This window comes from Pelophylax lessonae (assembly GCF_965119305.1).
Source record: "Pelophylax lessonae genome assembly, chromosome: 10".
Classification (NCBI taxonomy): Eukaryota; Metazoa; Chordata; class Amphibia; order Anura; family Ranidae; genus Pelophylax; species Pelophylax lessonae.
The window spans coordinates 49,868,139-49,887,504 of record NC_138777.1 but is presented as its reverse complement, the minus strand read 5'-3'; the positions used below and the strand labels follow the sequence as shown (position 1 = coordinate 49,887,504).

Here is a 19,366-nt window from a genome sequence, read left to right as displayed (position 1 = left end):
ATTAAACCATGGACATTAATATAAACACCCCCTTCCACTTTACAGCTTATAACCACCTCCACCCAGCTGGGAAGGCTTTCCACAAATTTTTGGAGTGTATGAGAATTTCTGCTCATTCAGCCAAAAAAACATTTTTGAGGTCAGCCAATCGTGTTGGACAAGAAGACAATTCATCCCAAAGGTGTTTAGTAGGGCAAAGGTCAAGGCTGTGTGCAGGCCGCTGGAGTTCCTCCACTCAAAACTCCTCAAATGATATCTTTATCGAGCTGGCTTTGTGTACAGAGGCACAGGCATGCCAAAACCAAAGGGGGCCTTCCGTAAGCTATTGCTACAAGGTTAGAAGTACACAACTGTATAAAAGTTCTTCGTATGCTATATCATAAACAGTATCATTCACTGGAAAAACATGAACTCAATATTTTGGGGAGGGGTGTTCACATACATTTTGCCATGTACAGTACAGAGGTGTAACTAGAATTTTTCAGGGCCCTGGTGAAAGAAACCATAACCCCCTGACCACCAGGATCCCGGGACTATTTATGCCCTTTATAAGCCTTGGTTCATGCTGTTGTGACTTGCGACACATATGGGTTGATTTATTAAAACTGGAGAGTTCAAAATCTGGTGCAGTTGTGCATGGTAGCCAATCGGCTTCTAACTTCATCTTGTTCAATTAGGCCAAGGGTCTTCAAACTACGGCCCTCCAGCTGTTCAGGAACTACATTTCTCATCGTGCTTAGTCATGTCTGTGAATGTCAGAGTTTTACAATGCCTCATGGGGTGTGTAGTTCCCCAATAGCTGGAGGGCCGTAGTTTGAGGATCCCTGAATTAGGCTTTGACTAAAAGCTTTTTGGAGGTCAACTACCCACTGCTCAAGGAACCCATAGCAACCCCTGGAGGAACCCTAGGTTTCCACAGGACCCTGGTTGAAAATGGCTGACCTTGACATGTACTCACACAACACTCATAGTACAGAATAACCGTTTAATCATTGAAACTTTAGGACATAAAGACATCATTAAACCAAATGTTACAAATTCACATTTTAAGATATTGGTCACTTCCAGGTATAAAATGTAGAGAATTCATAAAAATGTGCAGCTGAAGTATTTCTCCTGAGTTGTCCCTCACAGTGTGTCAGTATCTAGATTATTGCTACGAAGTCACTGCTGATTTCTTGGCAATAGTGGAATGTAAAAAGAATAAATAACTTTTGCATTGTGCCTGCCTTCTCATTTTGATCTTATGTTACGTGTAACACAATGTGGTTGATTTACTAATCCGAGTGCAAAATCTGGTGCAGCTCTGCGTAGAAACCAATCAGCTTCCTGATTTTATTTTCAAATCTTAATTGAATAAGCTGAAGTTAGAAGCTGATTGGCTACCAGCCACAGCTGCACCAGATTTTGCACTCTTCAGTTTTAGTAAATCAACCTCAATCTGTTTCAATGTGATCTTCAGGAAAAATGCAGATACTTATTTTTCTTGTGGTCCAACATGACCAACCCCCTAAGATACAGAGTACTCCACTCCTGAACTTCTTTATCTTTATTTTTTAAATCACCTGATTGTAAACTGAATTTTCTGGGGGACTACTATTGCCCTTTTACATTTATAAAACATTTCTCAAAAGGTAAAATATTTTGGCAAAAATGACTCCAAGAGGTGAAAAGAGAAATTGTGTATGTACCTACACTTCCAATAGATCGTAATCTATTGCCACAATGCAGGCCTAAATTACAGTACCAGTGAAGTTTACTGCATATGAATTAAAGGACATCGCCATTCAAAAACTGTTATTTTTTGCATGGTTACTGGAACATTGAATTACATACCACCTTGTTGAAAATGTCATTGGCAAGATACTACCACAAGAATTCCCAGTTTCGCCCAACTGCTGCAGCTGCTACAAAGTTAACACTTTACTGAAAATTCTGTAACATTCAATACATTTACTGGGTCACCATGACAAGGCAACCTCTTTAATCTGGCTTTTTGGGAGGGGAAACTATCAGCTTTGGATGGAGTTGGCCTTAGGTCAACATGTACCTATCTGCCAAATTTGAGGTATCTTTAGTATTCTCAGTTGCCAGCATCCGGGTGTTTGGCACAGTAGCACCAGTGGTTTGTTGAGTTTTTAGTAGGCGAATCTTCTGTCTTCAGGGTAGCCAAGCTTGGTCAGGTTGTCCTGACAGGCGAACTGGATCATGGGAGGGGGTCCACACATTAGCACAAGTGGGTTATCAGAAGGAGAAGGCAAGTGCTTCTTAATCATATCTGCCGTAACAAAGCCGGAGCCATACTTCCAGCCTGAAAAGAGAAAAATGATATATAAAATACTGTTTGAACATGAACATACGGTTTGTCAACTACCATACCGTATATGCCGCCCAAAGAAATAAGGTATTCGTACAGAGCTGTACTCTAGATTGAAGAGTAATTCAAATGTTCAACACCAGGGCAGCTCTCTATCACCCATAAAACTGATGCATGCAATTGGGCGATGGAAGTGCCACTAATTGGTCTGACAAGTCTAAGAACTTTTTATTTGCCACAATCAAAAAATCAGAAGAGCCTCCGATGTATTTCTGTGGCCTACCTGCGACACTCCCCCCTCCCCCAGGCCACCATACCAAAGAGGAGAGAAGAACTAGGTGCAATGGACCAGGATTGTTACAAAACATGTAGACTAGTGCCTCAAAAGATCCACTTGGAGTGCCACTTTGTTTTAGGTTACAACACCATTGAAATCATCACAGCATGTCCATTTTTGATGAAATAAGCCTGCTTGGTCTTACCTTGAGGAGGTCGGTCCAGAGTGTACCACAGCTTAAACTGATCCGGGTGGCTCTTGGCTGCAGCCTCCAGTTCTGCACGCAGCAGAATGTCCTCTTCAGTCTACAAATAGACACCAGTATATGATATTGGGTCATGAACATGTAAAAGCCAAACTCCAGGCAAACCGCTAAATACAAAGATTATACATTTGTGTGATCTATTTTACCTACGAAAAAATTTGTAATTCTGGCCATCCAAAGCCTGAGATTTAAACAGCCCCTTAGTGTCCATTCACACTGGTACGACTTGTCAGGCGACTTGGTCAGCCTAACAAGTCGTGCACCGTCGCTCCCACTGAGTAGTACAGGACCCGTTCTAATAGGAGAGACACAAGTCGCTCTGACTTAGAAAAAGGGTCCTGTACTACTTTGGGGCAACCTGGAGGCGACTTGCATTGACTTACATTATGTGAAGTCCGTGCAAGTCGCGCCGAAGTCACGCTGCACGCGACTTCACAGGTCGCCCCCTAAGTCGGAGCTACCTAATGTGAACGGGGGCTTACACTGCACAGTCAAGTGGAAGACACCACTTACAGTTATGGAATACAGCTGGAGTTCAGCTTTCAAAATAAAATCAGGGTGACTTCATGGGATATAAATTGGGGAGCTGACAAGTATGTATATGATCCTCCTGGCACCCTATTTTTATTGAAAGTTAGGATCTATTTGAAGAAAACATTTAAAACTACAACTAAAGGCTCAGGCCTTAGGAAGTACTATATCAGGTTACTATGTCACACAGTTGAAATACATAAATATATATATACTGTACATAAACTGTTCAACTAATCTTGTGATTTGGGAACCCCTTCTTAACATCTGAACCAGGTCTTGGACCTCCATTGCAGTTAAAAAGATTCTGCAAACTACTGCACCAATTTATACTTGTTGGTGGTTTTGAGTTTTCTTTTTTATTCACTTTTTATTTTTTGGGTTAAAGTGACAGTCACTTTAAGCAGGACAGCCTGGCAGGACACACCGTCAGCCTGCTCACTGGACAGTAAGGGAACAGCAGCATACTGATCCCTTACTACTCTGCTCTTTCCTAAGCCTGTTCACAATGTTACATTGGAAGCACTGTACACTACAACAGAGCCCAACTGGCTGTGCCTCCCTCTCCCACTACAAGTCTGCTGATTAATGGACGCTCATATAAAGACACTAGAAGGTGCTTAGACTTATCAAATGTATTAATATATTTATTGATTTTTAAATTAATACATAACTGGCCTAAATTGTGTTTTTATATCTGTCAGGATTCCAGCTATGGGAGCAAATTATGCTGCCTCACATGACTGCTCAGGCTTCTCCTGAAAGACACAGTGCTTTGAAAAAGTATTCATACCCCTTGAAATTTTTCACATTTTGTTATGTTTTTATCAAAAACATAAATGTATTTTATTGGGATTTTATGTGATAGACCAACACAAAGTGGCACATAATTGTGAAGTGGAAGGAAAATGATAAATGGTTTTCAAAATTGTTTATAAATATCTGAAAAGCGTGACATGCATTTGTATTCAGCCAAGTCAATACTTTGTAGAACCACCTTTCCTTGCAATTACAGCTGAAAGTCTTTTTGGGGATGTCTCTACCAGCTTTGCACATCTAGAGAGTGACATTGTTGCCCTTTTTTCTTTGCAAAATAACTTAAGATCTGTCAGATTGGATGGAGAGCGCCTGTGAACTGACACTTTAAAGTCTTCAAGATTCTCAATTGGATTTAGGTCTGGACTTTGACTGGGTCATTCTAACACATGAATATGCTTTGATCAAAACCATTCCATTGTAGCTGTGGCTGTATGTTCAGGGTCGTTATTCTGCTGGAAGGTGAACCCCCGCCCCAGTCTCAAGTCTTTTGCAGACTCTTAACAGGTTTTCTTCTAAGATTGCCCTGTATTTGGATCCATCCATCTTCCCATTAACTTTAATCAGTTTCCCTGTCGCTGCTGAAAAAAACCATCCTCACAACATAATGCTGCCACCACCATGTTTCACGGTGGGGATGGTGTGTTCAGGGTGATATGCAGTGATAGTTTTCTGCCCCCACATGGTTTCTCGAAAACTGCAAATGGGACTTCCTATGGCTTTCTTTCAACAATGGCTTTCTTCTTGACACTCTTCCATAAAGGCCAGATTTGTGGAGTGCATAACTAATAGTTGTCCTGTGGACAGAATGTCTAACCTGAGCTGTGGATCTCTGCAGCTCCTCCAGAGTTACCATGGGCCTCTTGGCTGCTTCTCTGATTAATGCTCTCCTTGTCCGGCCTGTCAGTTTAGGTGGATGGCTGGGTCTTGATAGGTTTGCAGTTGTGCCATACTCTCCATTTTTAGATGATGGATTGAACAGTGCTCTGTGAGATGTTCAAAGATTGGGATATTTTTTTTTATAACCTAACCCTACTTTAAACTTCTTCACAACTTTATCCCTGACCTATCTGCTGTGTTCCTTGGCCTTTATGATGCTGTTTGTTCACTAAGGTTCTCTAAGAAACCTCTGAGGGCTTCACAGAACAGCTGTATTTATACTGAGATTAAATTACACACAGGTGGACTCTATTTACTAATTAGGTGACTTCTGAAGGCAATTGGTTCAACTAGATTTTAGTTAGGGGTAAAAGGAGATGAATAGAAAATGCACTACATACTTTTTAGATATTTATTGTAAACAATTTTGAGAACCATTTATCATTTTCCTTTCACTTTACAATTATGTGCCACGTTGTGTTGGTCTATCACACATAAAAACCCAATAATTACATTAAATTTTTGGTTGTAACTTGACAAAATATGGAAAATTTCAAGGGGTGTGAATACTTTTTCAAGCACTGTATTAGCAAAAGAGACCCAAATGTGAAGATACATTAATCGAACAATCCTATATTTCAATCCTCATTAAACAATCCTATAGGCTGTGATATGGGGTGATTCCGCTCTTGTGGTAGATACGCTTTTGAGATCACATCAGTCTAAATTGTATTTTTTAAAGGCTTGGCAGCACATTTTTGGACAAGGCAAAGCAAAGGGAACAAGTGAGAAATAAAAGCTCACACTGCAATATAGTTCACTGGCTGGTTTTTCAACACCAAAAAAATGAAAAGTGAAAAATGCTAGCACACCTGGCTACACTTCAGCAGCACCGTTGCTATAGTACTGGTCTCCTACACCATGGGGTCTTCTTTTTTTTGTCACAGCACCTTGCTGTATGGGCTCACTCCTGGTTCTCCCAGCACTATAGGTTCTCAGGAACTCCGACTCCCTTCAGCTCCCTCTGTGAACTTGCTAGTCACCTCAGCTTTCTCAGACTCTTTGGATCCATATAGCTGTCCTGACTTGGGCAAGAAGTGCCCCCAACAAAGGATTGTGTCTCCTGAGTAGGTCACCCCTCCTGGCTGGAGCACACCACTATCTTCACTCAAAAGCTGTGTCTCTGAATGGCAGGAACTGCCCTGAGTTCTCACCAGACCTGGCTTCTAATGACCCTGTGCGCTCATACAGGCCAACAAAGCCCAGATACGGGATTGAAGGTTCTGTCCCACCCAAGACACTTTGGGACCTTCAAGCTCCAAGCCCCAATCTGAAACTACCAAACCCAGAGAAAACTTAGAACACAGCTTTCTCCACTGACAATACACACGCTGGAGCTTCTCAAACTGAAATTTTTGGAATCCTTTGCATCCCTTTCCTAATCTGACACCATGGCAGGGCCTGGCACTGTCACAAGGCCAATGATTAGAAGAAAAGGACCTTTTCCTTAAAATAATCTATATGGATATTTGGGCACCTTTAAAGATGGAAGACGTTTTCTAGTACCTGATTAGCAAAGATAAGATAACATTTTGTGTCATCGTTAGGATCCTGTGTAATGTGACGGATCAGCTGCAGCATTGGAGTAATACCTAGTGTAAAACAGGAAAAAAATGGTAATTATATCTTTCCTTTGTATCGTTTACTTTTGCTACCCTGGTAGCTTTGTAAGTATGAGGAGGAAAACCTATTTGCTTTGTGCTTTCCTTTTAGCCTTGTCCCCTTTTTTTCCTTTTCTTCCCTTACCTACTGGCATATGAACTCAACGAGTCTATATTCTATTGTAGATTATACATCTGTACACTTCGCATCTGCTCCTGATGAGTGAACATATTCACGAAACGCGTAGAGCTATTCTAGATGCTACACCATACCATCCTACAGTCTATTACCATTATATCTTTATGAATTAGTTACAATATATATTTATTTATTTTAATACTATGTATTTCCTCGTTGTGTGATTAGAGAGCTAGCTAGGTCAGTATTAATTCTATATGTGCAATCATGTTATTCCTTGTACAATCATGTTGATTAATATGTATTTTATGGTATCCGCTGTTTTGATCATGTTTACCATTATTATTGCATTGTATACTATATATTTTTTACGTGAATAAAATGTTGTCAATTCTTATACACTATGTTTATTATGCTATGACCTTATACATATACATACCAATATATACATGTATAGATACATCTGTACAATTTCCCCAGATTGCACCTGCGGTTTCATTTAAAGTCCCAAACTCCTTTATGTTTATTTAATTATATCTTTCCATCTTTCTAACAATTCAAGGAAATCTACTCCTTTATACTTTCAAATCTTTGGTTTAAAAATAAACATTTAAAGAGGTTGTAAACCCGTACAAAGTTTTTTTTTGGTAACCTGTAAGAGAAACACATAATGAGCTAGTATGCTAGTGTGCAGCCCGCTTACCTGTATGCTTCCGGGTTCGCGGCATCCGGCCATCTGATTGGCCGGAGCCGCGGTGACGTCACTCCCGCGCACCAGGGGCTGTTCCTTCAGAGCGCATGCGCCAGTGACGTCACTGGATGCATGTAAGGTAAATATCTCCTAAACGGTACATGTTTAGGAGATATTTACAGTACCTATAGGTAAGCCTTAATATAGGCTTACATATAGGTAAAAGTGTCAGAGGAGGGTTTACTTCCTCTTTAAGGCTGAACTCCAGGCACCAAAACCTCTATTTAATTAAATTACTCAATAGTCATAAGGGATACAAATTCACTCAGTATGCACCGAATGCCTTTGCAAACCCGGCTATTGCCTTGTAAACAAACCCCTCCAGGTCCGCACTCATAGCAGAGGACGCCATGGGTTCCACGAGATAATAAGCTGGAAACCGGAAGTGAGCCAGAAACTGGAAATTACGCAATGACGAACACTGATTCGCTAAAATCTAAAGTGGGAGGGTTTGGGGTGGAGAGAGGACAACCTAAAACAAGCCAATTACAGCCTCAGCCTCAAATCACATGCTTGTCAAAAATTGATGGACCTAATATACACCCATTAGACTGGCGCCACCCGCAAAGTGCACACACATAGAATGATTTATTTTTTTAAAAAATGATAATATGACTAACATTTTTGAACATCTTAAAGTAGCTTTCTTATTTAGCAAACAAACTTTGGAAACTTTAAGGGGGGCGATGCCCCTGCACCCCTTATGAACTGGCCACCACTGGATAAGACCAATCACCCTGCACGAGGAGAGAGAGAGCAGCAGTGACCAGTTTTTATTACAGGAAACTCCTGCCCAAAGGCAAAGTACAGGAGTTGTTTCATGCTTCATTGCTGCACAGATCTAGAAGAAAAACGCAAAAGGGCAGCAAGATTTAGCTAAGAATATAAATCTCACATATACAGACAAGTATTTAGCCAAGATTTCAGCTTTAATACAGGGTGCTCCCATAGCACAGGATACACACAGTTTTCTAGGCAGAGAGAGCACTGCAGAATCTGTCTGCTTTCAGACTCTCTGTCTCTGATTGAAATTTTGTTTGCCCATTAAAGATAAGCAGCAAAGTTAACGGAGGGCGATGAGTCCTGTTCTGACTCATTCAGGTGTGTGTGTAAACAGTTTTTAACCCGAAATAGTACAGGATTTTTTTTTCAACAAAGCAGGAAAGAACACCTTCTAAAACATTTGAAAAGAACCCTAGAGCTCCACCTGTAGCATGGATAGAAGACTACACATAGTCATATGCAATATTACATATTTTGCTATTACTACTACAAAATATTTTTATGTATCCTATTTGTTCTGACCACAATGAATAAAGAAAATATGTACAGGACCACCGTGCATTACCTTAGTGGAGTGGCTTAGTGCACCACAGCTACAGAAACCCTCAACAAGTGGATAGCGTCCTCATTGATTTTACTGGAGTTCAAAGTACAAATAGGGATTTTCAGGCAATGCTTCCTCCTGGGAAACTTATATATTTGAACCTCTCCAAAAAGGATAAAACCATCTGCTATATTTTACATGTACAGAACCTGAGAACAATACTATTTCTGTCTTATGGTTCTCATCAGCACAGGACAGCATATGAAACACCACAGGAAGGTCTTCAATAGAGTCTTCCTGAAGACGCCAAGTACAGTGAAACATACGTCGGAACGGCATTCGTCACTTTCGGATTCCCATGTGACTCTATATCAGGTGCCTTCAAACTATGGCCCTACAGTTTCCATCATGCCTAGTCATGTCTGTGAATGAAGACCTCTGAAGACGTCTAGCCAATGACGAAACGCGTTAGTTGGAACGCACGCCGTGACGTCATACGGGCTTAGTGGAACGCAAGCCGGAAGTACCGCTCTCCACTCGGAGCCCTCGTGTATGACGGCGGTTTTGCATGTTTTATGGACTTTACCTTATGTTTTATCACACGGTTTGGACTTTTTATCACGCATTGATGTTCCTTGATTTTACATCTGAATTTACACCAATTTTTAAACTTACCATTTTGGGACTGCATGTATTTGGAGTGACCGGGGGTGTGCAATAAACCAACTACTTATATACAGTACTGCACTATCCTGGTTTTTATTCCTTTTTATACCCTGTGGCTGGAGGTGACCCGAAACAGTAGGACCACAGAACCAGTGAGCCTTTTTGGGACCATACCCCCTTGGAGAGGGCTGGCAGTGGAAGTGGTACTGCAGAGGGACATCCTTATTCGCCAGGAGGGACGTACCTTATTCTGGAGATTGTCTCCAAAGCACGGCTGGTCTTAATGCCGTAAGGCATATAGGACCCACGTTTTCTGGTGAGTTTGAATTTCACTTATTTTTCATGGTGAAGGGCCATTTTGGGAAGAGGAAAAAGGAGCACTGGCACTTTATTTATATATTTTTCACGCCATTCACTGGACTATTTGTTTATTGAATATCACATTTTTTTGGAAGATATCACTACATGGACTTTTTGATGATTTAATATATCTTTGTGTGTAGATCGATTGTTTATATATATTATCACCCAGCAATTATCACATTATGTAATATTTTTGTAATTTATATCCTTTATCACATCAATTGTGTTTAGCAAGCGCTATAGGTAATCGATCTATTTCGATTACTACATTCCACATTCGTCATGTCTGTGAATGTCAGAGTTTTACAATGCCTTATGGGATGTGTAGTTCCGCAACAGCTGGAGGACGTAGTTTGAGGATCCCTGCTATATACCAAGGCCATGAGCTGAGAAAGAGGCGTGGAACACACGCCGACACTCAAACTGACAGGCCACATCCGCACATGCTGTAGATCCCAAATGGGTAATGGCGCCCTCTGCAGGAGTAAGCTAGGCAGATAGAAATGTTAATATGAAACTTTTCTATACTTAGACACACCTCTAGGGGGCCGTCCCCAGCCATTATCCCTGATCCAGTCACAACTGGTCCTCTTGGTTTGTAGCAAGCAGTACCGGAAGTGCACTGTTACATGTGAGCACAATATATATATATATATATATATATATATATATTTTTTTTTTATGTCTTTTTAACATAAAAAAAACTTACTATACTCTAACGTCCTTCTCTGTGTCCCTGGTGGAGTACATTTCCTACCTTTTTAGCTACAACCCAAGGGATTATTGGAGTGGAATGTTGCCAGCTTAGAAACCAATGTGGTTTCCAAAAAAAACAGCATTTTGACCTTCTGTAAAAAGGGGTCAAACATCTCTGGTGAGTTACCATATCATCTGAGTACCCATGGTGAAGCAATTAGAAGACATACAAATCCAGAAGCACTTTGATATTGGTGTTGGGCACAGTCACATTGGATTTATTCATTGTTTGTCTTCAATTTGTTGATTATTACCTTTGCATCAATTGTATATTACTATATCTATAGGTCATGTGGTCTCAGATGGCCCCTTAATAACTTAATATGTCCATTTATGAGTACACATGGTGAAGCGGCAACACCTTTTCTATTCTTCGCACAATTTAGCAGTGATTTATCACCTTTAAAAGGGGCGGCTACTCATCTTTTTTATATATAGGGCGCCACCGCTTGCCACATTGTTATCGGAAAAGGGAAAATAGAGAATGCTCCATAGGAAATGAATGCAAGTAACCATTCCCAATACAGTAAACCCCCCTCCATCGCGGGGGTTACGTTCCGGACCCACCCGCGAAAAGTGAAAATCCGCGAAATAGAAAAACCCTATTAAAATACACTGTAGGCATGTTTATTTAACTGTCACTATACTTTTAAAAGCATTTTAAGGTCTTTAAACACACTTTTAAAACAATAGAAACTCATTTAAACACATAAATGATACTGAAAGACAGAGCAAGAGCTATGGAAAACACAAAAATATTTAATTTTCAATGATTTAATTAGTAAAATAATATTACAGAAAAAAACGCAATATACCGGGACCGCAAAAACTGAACCGCGATGGAGCGGGGGTTTACTGTACAGGGAATAGACTTCGGTGCCTGGAAATGCCTTTATTCAATCTAAAGAGTGGCCTATCTTTATTTTTTTTATCCTTAAAAATGAAGTTTTATTCCAAATATAACACACATAAAATGTGGCTTAAATTTTCAATTTTGCGTGTACCTTTAAATACAGAATGTTGCTGTCTCTGCTCAGCTGATCAGCCCAGGGACTACGTGCAACCTTGCATAAACCAGCAACCTGCTGAGCATTACCTTTGGCCTTGTGCAAACATGAGAGTAATCTGACCTAAACTATTCACTCTGTGCTGCCGAGAATCATAGACTACCTATTATAAATCTGATTACTTCCTAAATCACACTAAAAACATACACTAATCACCTTCAAAAAATATACAGTTTATCTAATTTTCTGTACATACAACACCCACATAGCATTTTACCGAGTACACAGACAGAACTGTGCACATCAGGCTCTAATACTAATAGGACTTACTAATAGTAAGATGTCAGATATGAACAAATGCAGTCTATAGTCAATGTGATCTGACATCAAAAAAAGTCCAATTAAAGCCCCACACCTTTTTATCTCCTTAGGCCTCCTGCACACAGGACGTTTAAAAGACACCAGTGCTGCTGCCAGGAAAAAGCAACATACTTTTAGCCACGTTTTTGACTAGCGTTTCTGGGCTTTTGTGCTAGTTTTTTTTTTAGTTTACAGTAAAAACACTCCCAATATTGTAAAAACGTCTAAAACCACCAAAAGTGGCTAAAAGCTTCTTACAGCGTTTAGCCACGTTTTTTGGCATTTTGCACTTTTGCAGCTAAACAGCCTCTGCTCCTGGTCACCCAGGCTGCCGTTTTTTTCTACTGCCCCTAAACACTTATGCCTCCAAACGCATCCGAAAGTTTATGTGTGCATGGACATAGGCTAACATAGAAGGGCGTTTAGAGGCAGTAAAAAAAATGTCGGACGCCCCTAACAGCAGCTGTAAAAATGTCCTGTGTGCTCGAGGCCTTACAGTCCTGAAACCCTGCATGTTATGATTTCTGACTGGTTTTTGCTAGAAAATCCCTTAACCTCCCTGGCGGGATGATTCTTTTGGATTTTAGGTGCTGAAAGCGGTACCATTATTTTGCATGTAATTCTTGTGAATGAGCAGCCCAAACCAACTGTATACATTTATTATATATATTATATATATATATGTATGTATACATATATTATATATATATACGTATATATATATATATGTATATAATGTATACAGTTGGTTTGGGCTGCTCATTCACAAGAATTACGTATATATATATATATATATATATATATATATGTGTGTGTGTGTGTATATATATATATATATATATATATATATATGTGTGTGTGTATATATATATATATATATATATATATATATATATATATATATATATATATATGTGTGTGTGTGTGTGTGTGTATATATATATATATATATATATATATATATATATATATATATATATGTGTGTGTGTGTGTGTGTGTATATATATATATATATATATATATATATATGTGTGTGTATATATATATGTGTGTATATATATATATATATGTGTGTGTATATATATATATATGTGTGTGTATATATATATGTGTGTATACTGTATATAAATATATATATATATGTATACTGTATATGTATATATATACACATATATTTACATAAAAAGTACAGTAAAACTGCAGGAAAGGGCACTGGGGGGTAATGTAATGTGATTTTATTTTATTTTGAATGGTATCAGTGTGTTTGGTGCATTTTACATTTGAATTTGCCGCCGGTTCCACCCCCCGGCGGACGTCACGTCGCCGGAGACGGAAGCCGGGGCTCGCAGGCGATCGGGAGGAAGCTCCGCCGCCGCACACCGCTCGCAGTCTTCGCTGGATCCCGGAGAAAAGGTAAGTAAAACCTCCTCCAGCATCCAGCGATCTTCTTAGCGCTACCCCGAGTGTGACTCGGGGTTACCGCTTTTGGCACTAAAATCTTACCCCGAGTCACACTCGGGAATACCGCTAGGAAGGTTAAATTGCTGCTTCCTGCCCTCCCACTCCAGTGTTCTGTGCTGGCATAGCTGAGTAGCAGCCACACCCCTCATCACATGTCCTTGCACAGATCTTTATTGAAACGTAAGAGAGGGAGGTGTGTCAGATCATAGAGGGGGAGCATCAGGACAGTGCTGATCACTGAGAGGACTGTCCTTTCCACAAAAGAAAAATCTTAATAAAGTTATATTTCCGTTGTGTACCACAGTGCATATGATTTTTCACAATAAGAAACCACATTCACAGTTTTCTGATAAGAAACACGGGGAAAAAAAATCCTAGCAGCTAAAGGGTCCTTCCTTGGTTCAAATCCCAACCATGGCACCACCTGCATGGAGTTTGCATGTTCTTCCTGTGCCTGCGTCTGGGCACACCGGTTTCCTCCTGCACTCCACAGACATGCTGGTAGGTTAATTGGCTCCTGTCTAAATGGCCCTAGTATATATATATATATATATATATGTATGAATGTGAGTTAGGGACCTTAGATTGGCATCAAAGGGCAGGGACTGATGTTAACGTACAATATTGGGGCTGATTTACTAAAACTGGAGAGTGGGAAATCTGGTGCAGCTGAGCATGGTAGCCAATCAGCTTCTAGCTTCAACTTGTTCAGTTAGGGTCCTTTCACATGGGCTTTCTGCCCGGCGGACTCCAATTTGCTCAGTGGGGGATCGATCCGCTGATCCCGGCTGAGCAGGCAGATACCAGATCTGTCTCTGCTCACTGTGCTGAGACGGAGCTGTCAGATCCCCGCTCTCCTCTATGGGAGATCGGATGAAAACGGACCGCCTGTCCATTTTCATCCGATCCCATCCCATCCAATCCGCCAGACGGATGGAAAATAGGGTTACCATCCCTCTGGATTTCACAGATAGGATCGGATCGGATAGCAGCGGACATGTCCCTGCTGACATCCACTGCTCCATAGAGGTGCATGGAGCATCCAATTAGGTCCGTCTGAAAAACTGACAGGACCTGATCGGAAAGCCTGTGTGAAAGGGGCCTTAAGCTTTGCCAAAAAAAGAAACTGGAAGCTGATTGGTTTCTATGCACAGCTACACTAGTCTTTGCACGCTCCAGTTTTAGTAAATCAACTCCTAAATTTTTAAAAGTGCTGCGAACACTGAAAGCGCTAAATAAGTACCTGTAATAAATAAATACATTTCCATCCTTCTCCTTTGATTTGTGGTTAATAAATGATCATGGTCTGCAGCATGTTAAATTGAACGAACATTTCAAAAACAATCAATTTTTAATGAAATTCTGTGAATGGCCAGCATTACTCTGTTGCCATTTGACTTTTAACCTTGAGTGTGGGGACCATAAAAATGGAGGTTGTTAGTACAATATCTGTTTCTTTGACTTCAAATGGGATTTAGCTGGCTCATTCGATTTGTCATGCGATCCGACAGTTCAAAATGGCATGAGAAGCCCTCCCTTTTTACCGGCAATGGAACTGTTCAAATCGTTGCAGCTCTGAAAAAGGGTTCATGTACAGTAAACCCCCTCCATCGCGGGGGTTACGTTCCAAACCTACCAGCAATAAGTGAAAATCCGCAAAATAGAAATACCCTATTTACATACACTGTAGGCATGTTTTTATAGCTTTCACTGTACTTTTAAAAGCATTTTAAGGTCTTTAAACACACTTTTAAGTGCCGGTTCACAATACCGCGGCACGACTTTGGGGGCGACCTGTGAAGTAGCGTGCACCGCGACTTCGGCGCGACTTGCACGGACTTCATATAATGACAATGTCAATGCAAGTCGCTCCGATGTCGCCCTGAAGTAGTACAGGAACTACTTTCTAAGTCGGAGCGACTTAAGCCGCTCCTATTAGAACGGTTCCCGTAGCACTGCATGGGCCGCGACTTGTCAGGCTGACCAGTCGCTTGACAAGTCGCGGTAGTGTGAATGGGCACTAAAACAAAGGAAACTCATTTAAACACATAAACGATACTAAAAGACAGAGCAAGTGCAATAGAAAAAATACTTAATTAACAATGATTTAATTAGTAAAATAACATTAATAGGTCTTACAGAAAAAAAACGCAAAATACTGGGGCCGCAAAAACTGAACCGCGATATAATGGGGGTTTACTGTACTGCTTTTTGGGGATTTCATTGCGACTTGCTTGGACTTCTGTTAAATGAAGTCACAAGCCGCAATGAAATCGAAAGTCCACTGATCTGCAGATTTGAAATCATGTTAAAGTAATACGATTTTAAAGCTGCACCGGTGTGAATCAGGGCTTCGTCTACAGTTTTTTTTTTCAGCCTTTTTATATTCTTTTCTTCCTTTGGCACCAAAAGTCTGTAAACCGATCATGGAGAAAGTTCTCACTGAAATGTAATGCCTTGTTACTCAATGGTAAATACAGGGAAGTACAGTCTAATCTATCATTCCTATACACAATAGACTCAATTTATCAAAATGTCTACGGATCATTCGTTTTAAGTGGCAATGAATTGGCCCTGCTAATTTTCATCATAGAACGGTTTTCTGCACCGCTAGTTTGGGCACAGCATGAAGCTAGAATGCTGCAGAAAAGGTTAGTTTGGTATTAGAAATTAGGGTAGGGATTACATTAGGGTAAGGAGGTAAACCCATAAGGTTAAACTTCAGAGAGGCTTAAGGCTTACATTTGTGTAAGATAAATGTTAGGGGCAGGGTATACATGTACAGTATTTTTTATTTTTTCTGTTCAACTAGACTAGAGGGTTAAACGGAAAAAAAACGGACAGATCCCCACATCGATACAAGTGATGGGAATGCAGGGATTTCCCCAGCTGCGCTATTGTATTCCGACAGTGGGACTCCCCTCCCCCCACCAGAATATACAGATCGGCGCTGCAGCCATTGGCTGGTTTTCCAACAAGGTCGTTCGACAGAAGCTGGTTGTTAGTGTTAAAGTGGTTCTAAAGCCTAAACGTTTTTTTATCCTAATGCAATAAATGCATTAGGTAAAAAATGTTTAGGTTAGGCATGGCTTTTATATTATTATTATACACAATTTATATAGCGCCAACAGTTTGCACAGCGCTTTATAACATGAGGGCAGACAGTACAGTTACAATACAATTCAATACAGGAGGAATCAGAGTATTCTGCTCATTAGAGCTTACAATCGAAAAGACTTATACTTACCCAAGCCCTCATTTGATCCAGCACTGTGTACGTCTGCAGTTCTTCTCTCCCCTCACTTCCAGGTCTCACTGGCTTTGGTAAGGCACCAGAAGCCATTGGCTCCCAGTGCAGTCAATCAAAACTAGTGACAAGGGAGTGGGGGCGGAGAGGAGTCTCGCTGTCTGTGTCAATGGACGCACCAGTGGACGCTCGGGAGTGAGCATGCACGAGTGCCCCCACGAAGAGCAGCTTCCCGTGGGAGTACTGGGCAGAGAGTGCCAGCAGGGGACCGGAAGAGGAGGTTCAAGACTGCTTTGTGCATTTTAATTGCACAGAGCAGGTAATATAGAGATGTTTGTTTTAAAAAAAAATACTACAATAACTTTAAATGTATCATGAAAGTAAAACACAACCCCACCCTCTGGTATCTAAACTTACCACCAGAGCTGCTGCCATCCAGCACACCCAAAGGGTCACCAATGTATAAAGAGACAAACCAGTAATGCTGGTTCTTGCACCCCATATGGCACACCCCACCTCCAAGCCCAACCATTGGCCACTCAATCCCTATCACTATAAAAGTGGAGGGCAAGTGGCCCATGTTCCCCCTGCACCCAGAAGTGCTGGGATTTTAAAGCAGGGGACAGAGGGGATCAGGGCGCCAGGCAGCAGTGTCAAGGGTAGGTTTAGGCACCAACGGGTGTGTGTATCTGTGTTAGGGGTAATCTTAGGGTAAGTGTTAAGGGTCATATGGGAATGGGGTAAGATACCCTGGGGAAACATGAGCATATTTAGCTGTTGTAAGCCCCATGACCAGGGTTGGTTTTACCATGAGGCACATGGGCCTGCAGACAGCTTTACATATTTATCTATACATTTCACAGTATTCTAGGTGGGGGATGGAGCAGTATAACAAAAAATGTTTAGTGTATAAGATGTAATATTAGCAAATATGTAATGGAAATATGACCATGCCTAGGTCTAATTACGGCCCGGCATCCATACTCCACAAACGAGTACCAAAATGTCTGTGTGGATCGTTCTGTCTTTTGTCTGTCATCGTACATGTAAAACAGTTTTGAAATTGTTTTGGACTGTTTTATATGAATGCAGAGTAAGGTGCAAACAGACCCATAGGGGTGGATTTACAAATTTTTAGCAAATAGACAGTGCACTTTGCAAAGTGCATTTACACCCTACAAGTACAGTTGCTCTAGAGCTAAGTAAATTTGGTAAACAGGGCTGGCCCTACCATGGGTCCCGGTGGGTCCATTGGACCCGGGCAGCACTTTCAGAGGAGCGGCAAACTGACGCCCAAGACAGTGGCAGAACTCCAGCTCGTTCGCCAACCTGCTCTGCTTTGCCCGTTCCACTGCTTATTTCACTGTAAGAGGGCCGCAGCTTATCCCACTGTGAGGGGGCCTGGCGCTGCTGCTGTTAGAGGTAATGACAGAAGTCGCCATACCCACACAGCGGACCACCCACCCATTCTCTCCGTGGCTTCCCCCTATTGCTGTAGATAGATGCCATGTCGGGACAGGAGGCAGAAACTGCAGGAGAAAGTCAGCTGACCAGCTGACAGCCAACTGTGTGAAGGGGGAGGAGCTTTCTGCTGTGCACGAAGACCCCATGTTGGAAGAGGCATCACTGTAGGCACAACTGACACTAGGAGCAAGTAAGTGTCAGCACCACTGATCCCATCACAACCACCGCTGCCTCTGTCTGAACCCCCCCACCACCGCTGCCTCTGTCTGAACCCCCCTCACCACCGCTGCCTCTGACTAAGCCCTCCCCACCATCGCTGCCTGTGTCAGAACCCCCCACCTCCATCGCCGCTGCCTCTGACTGAACCTTCTCACCAACGCTGCCTCTGACTGAACCCCCCCCCCCTCCGACCACCACCGCTGCCTCTGACTGAACCCCCCTTCCCACCGCTGCCTCTGTCTGAACCCCCCCCCCACCACCACCACTGCCTCTGACTGAACCCCTCTCACCACTGCTGCCTCTGGCTGAACCTAGCCCCCCCCGACCACCACCGCTGCCTCTGACCGAACCCCCCTCCTTACCGCTGCCTCTGACAACCTTTGGAAGGAATGACGGACAGGGGCGAAGAACCACCTTATCTCTGTGAAACACCAAGTAAGGTGAACGACAGGATAACGCCACCATTTCCGACAACCTGCGCCCAGAGGTGATAGCCACCAAAAAAGCCACCTTCTGAGATGGCGTAAGCAAGGGAATCTCTCGTAGATTCTCAAAGGGAGGCTTCTGGAGAACCGAAAGCACCAAATCGAGGTTCCAAGGCGGCAACGGAGACCGCACTGCAGGAACCAAATGTCGAACACTCTGAAGAAAGATACACACCAGGGAGTGTGTGGCCAAGGGTCGTTGGAAGAAGACAGCCAAAGTCGACACCTGGCCCTTGATGGTACACAAGGCAAATTTCTGTTCAACCCCCCCATTGAAGGAAGGTAAAGATCCAAGCCACCGAGAAGGAGCGAAGATGAACCCCAAGAGACTCACACCACGCTTTGTACGTCTTTCAAGTGCATTGATAGATCTT

The 19,366-nt window shown here is 41.9% G+C and overlaps 1 protein-coding gene across 1 annotated transcript in view; it reads right to left on the bottom strand.

Annotated features, from left to right (window-relative positions):
* Positions 1-1,944: 1,944 nt before the first annotated feature.
* The window catches only part of LOC309565682 (NADH-cytochrome b5 reductase 2), a 46,038-nt gene continuing 28,616 nt past the window's right edge, over positions 1,945-19,366 (bottom strand). Inside the window, exons 7-9 of the mRNA XM_082270653.1 lie at positions 6,652-6,737; positions 2,800-2,899; positions 1,945-2,311 (exon numbers count right to left, since the gene is read on the bottom strand). Of these exons, the coding sequence (XP_082126779.1) occupies positions 2,139-2,311; positions 2,800-2,899; positions 6,652-6,737 (359 nt within the window). The 3' untranslated portion in view covers positions 1,945-2,138. The remainder of the gene's footprint in view (positions 2,312-2,799; positions 2,900-6,651; positions 6,738-19,366) is intronic.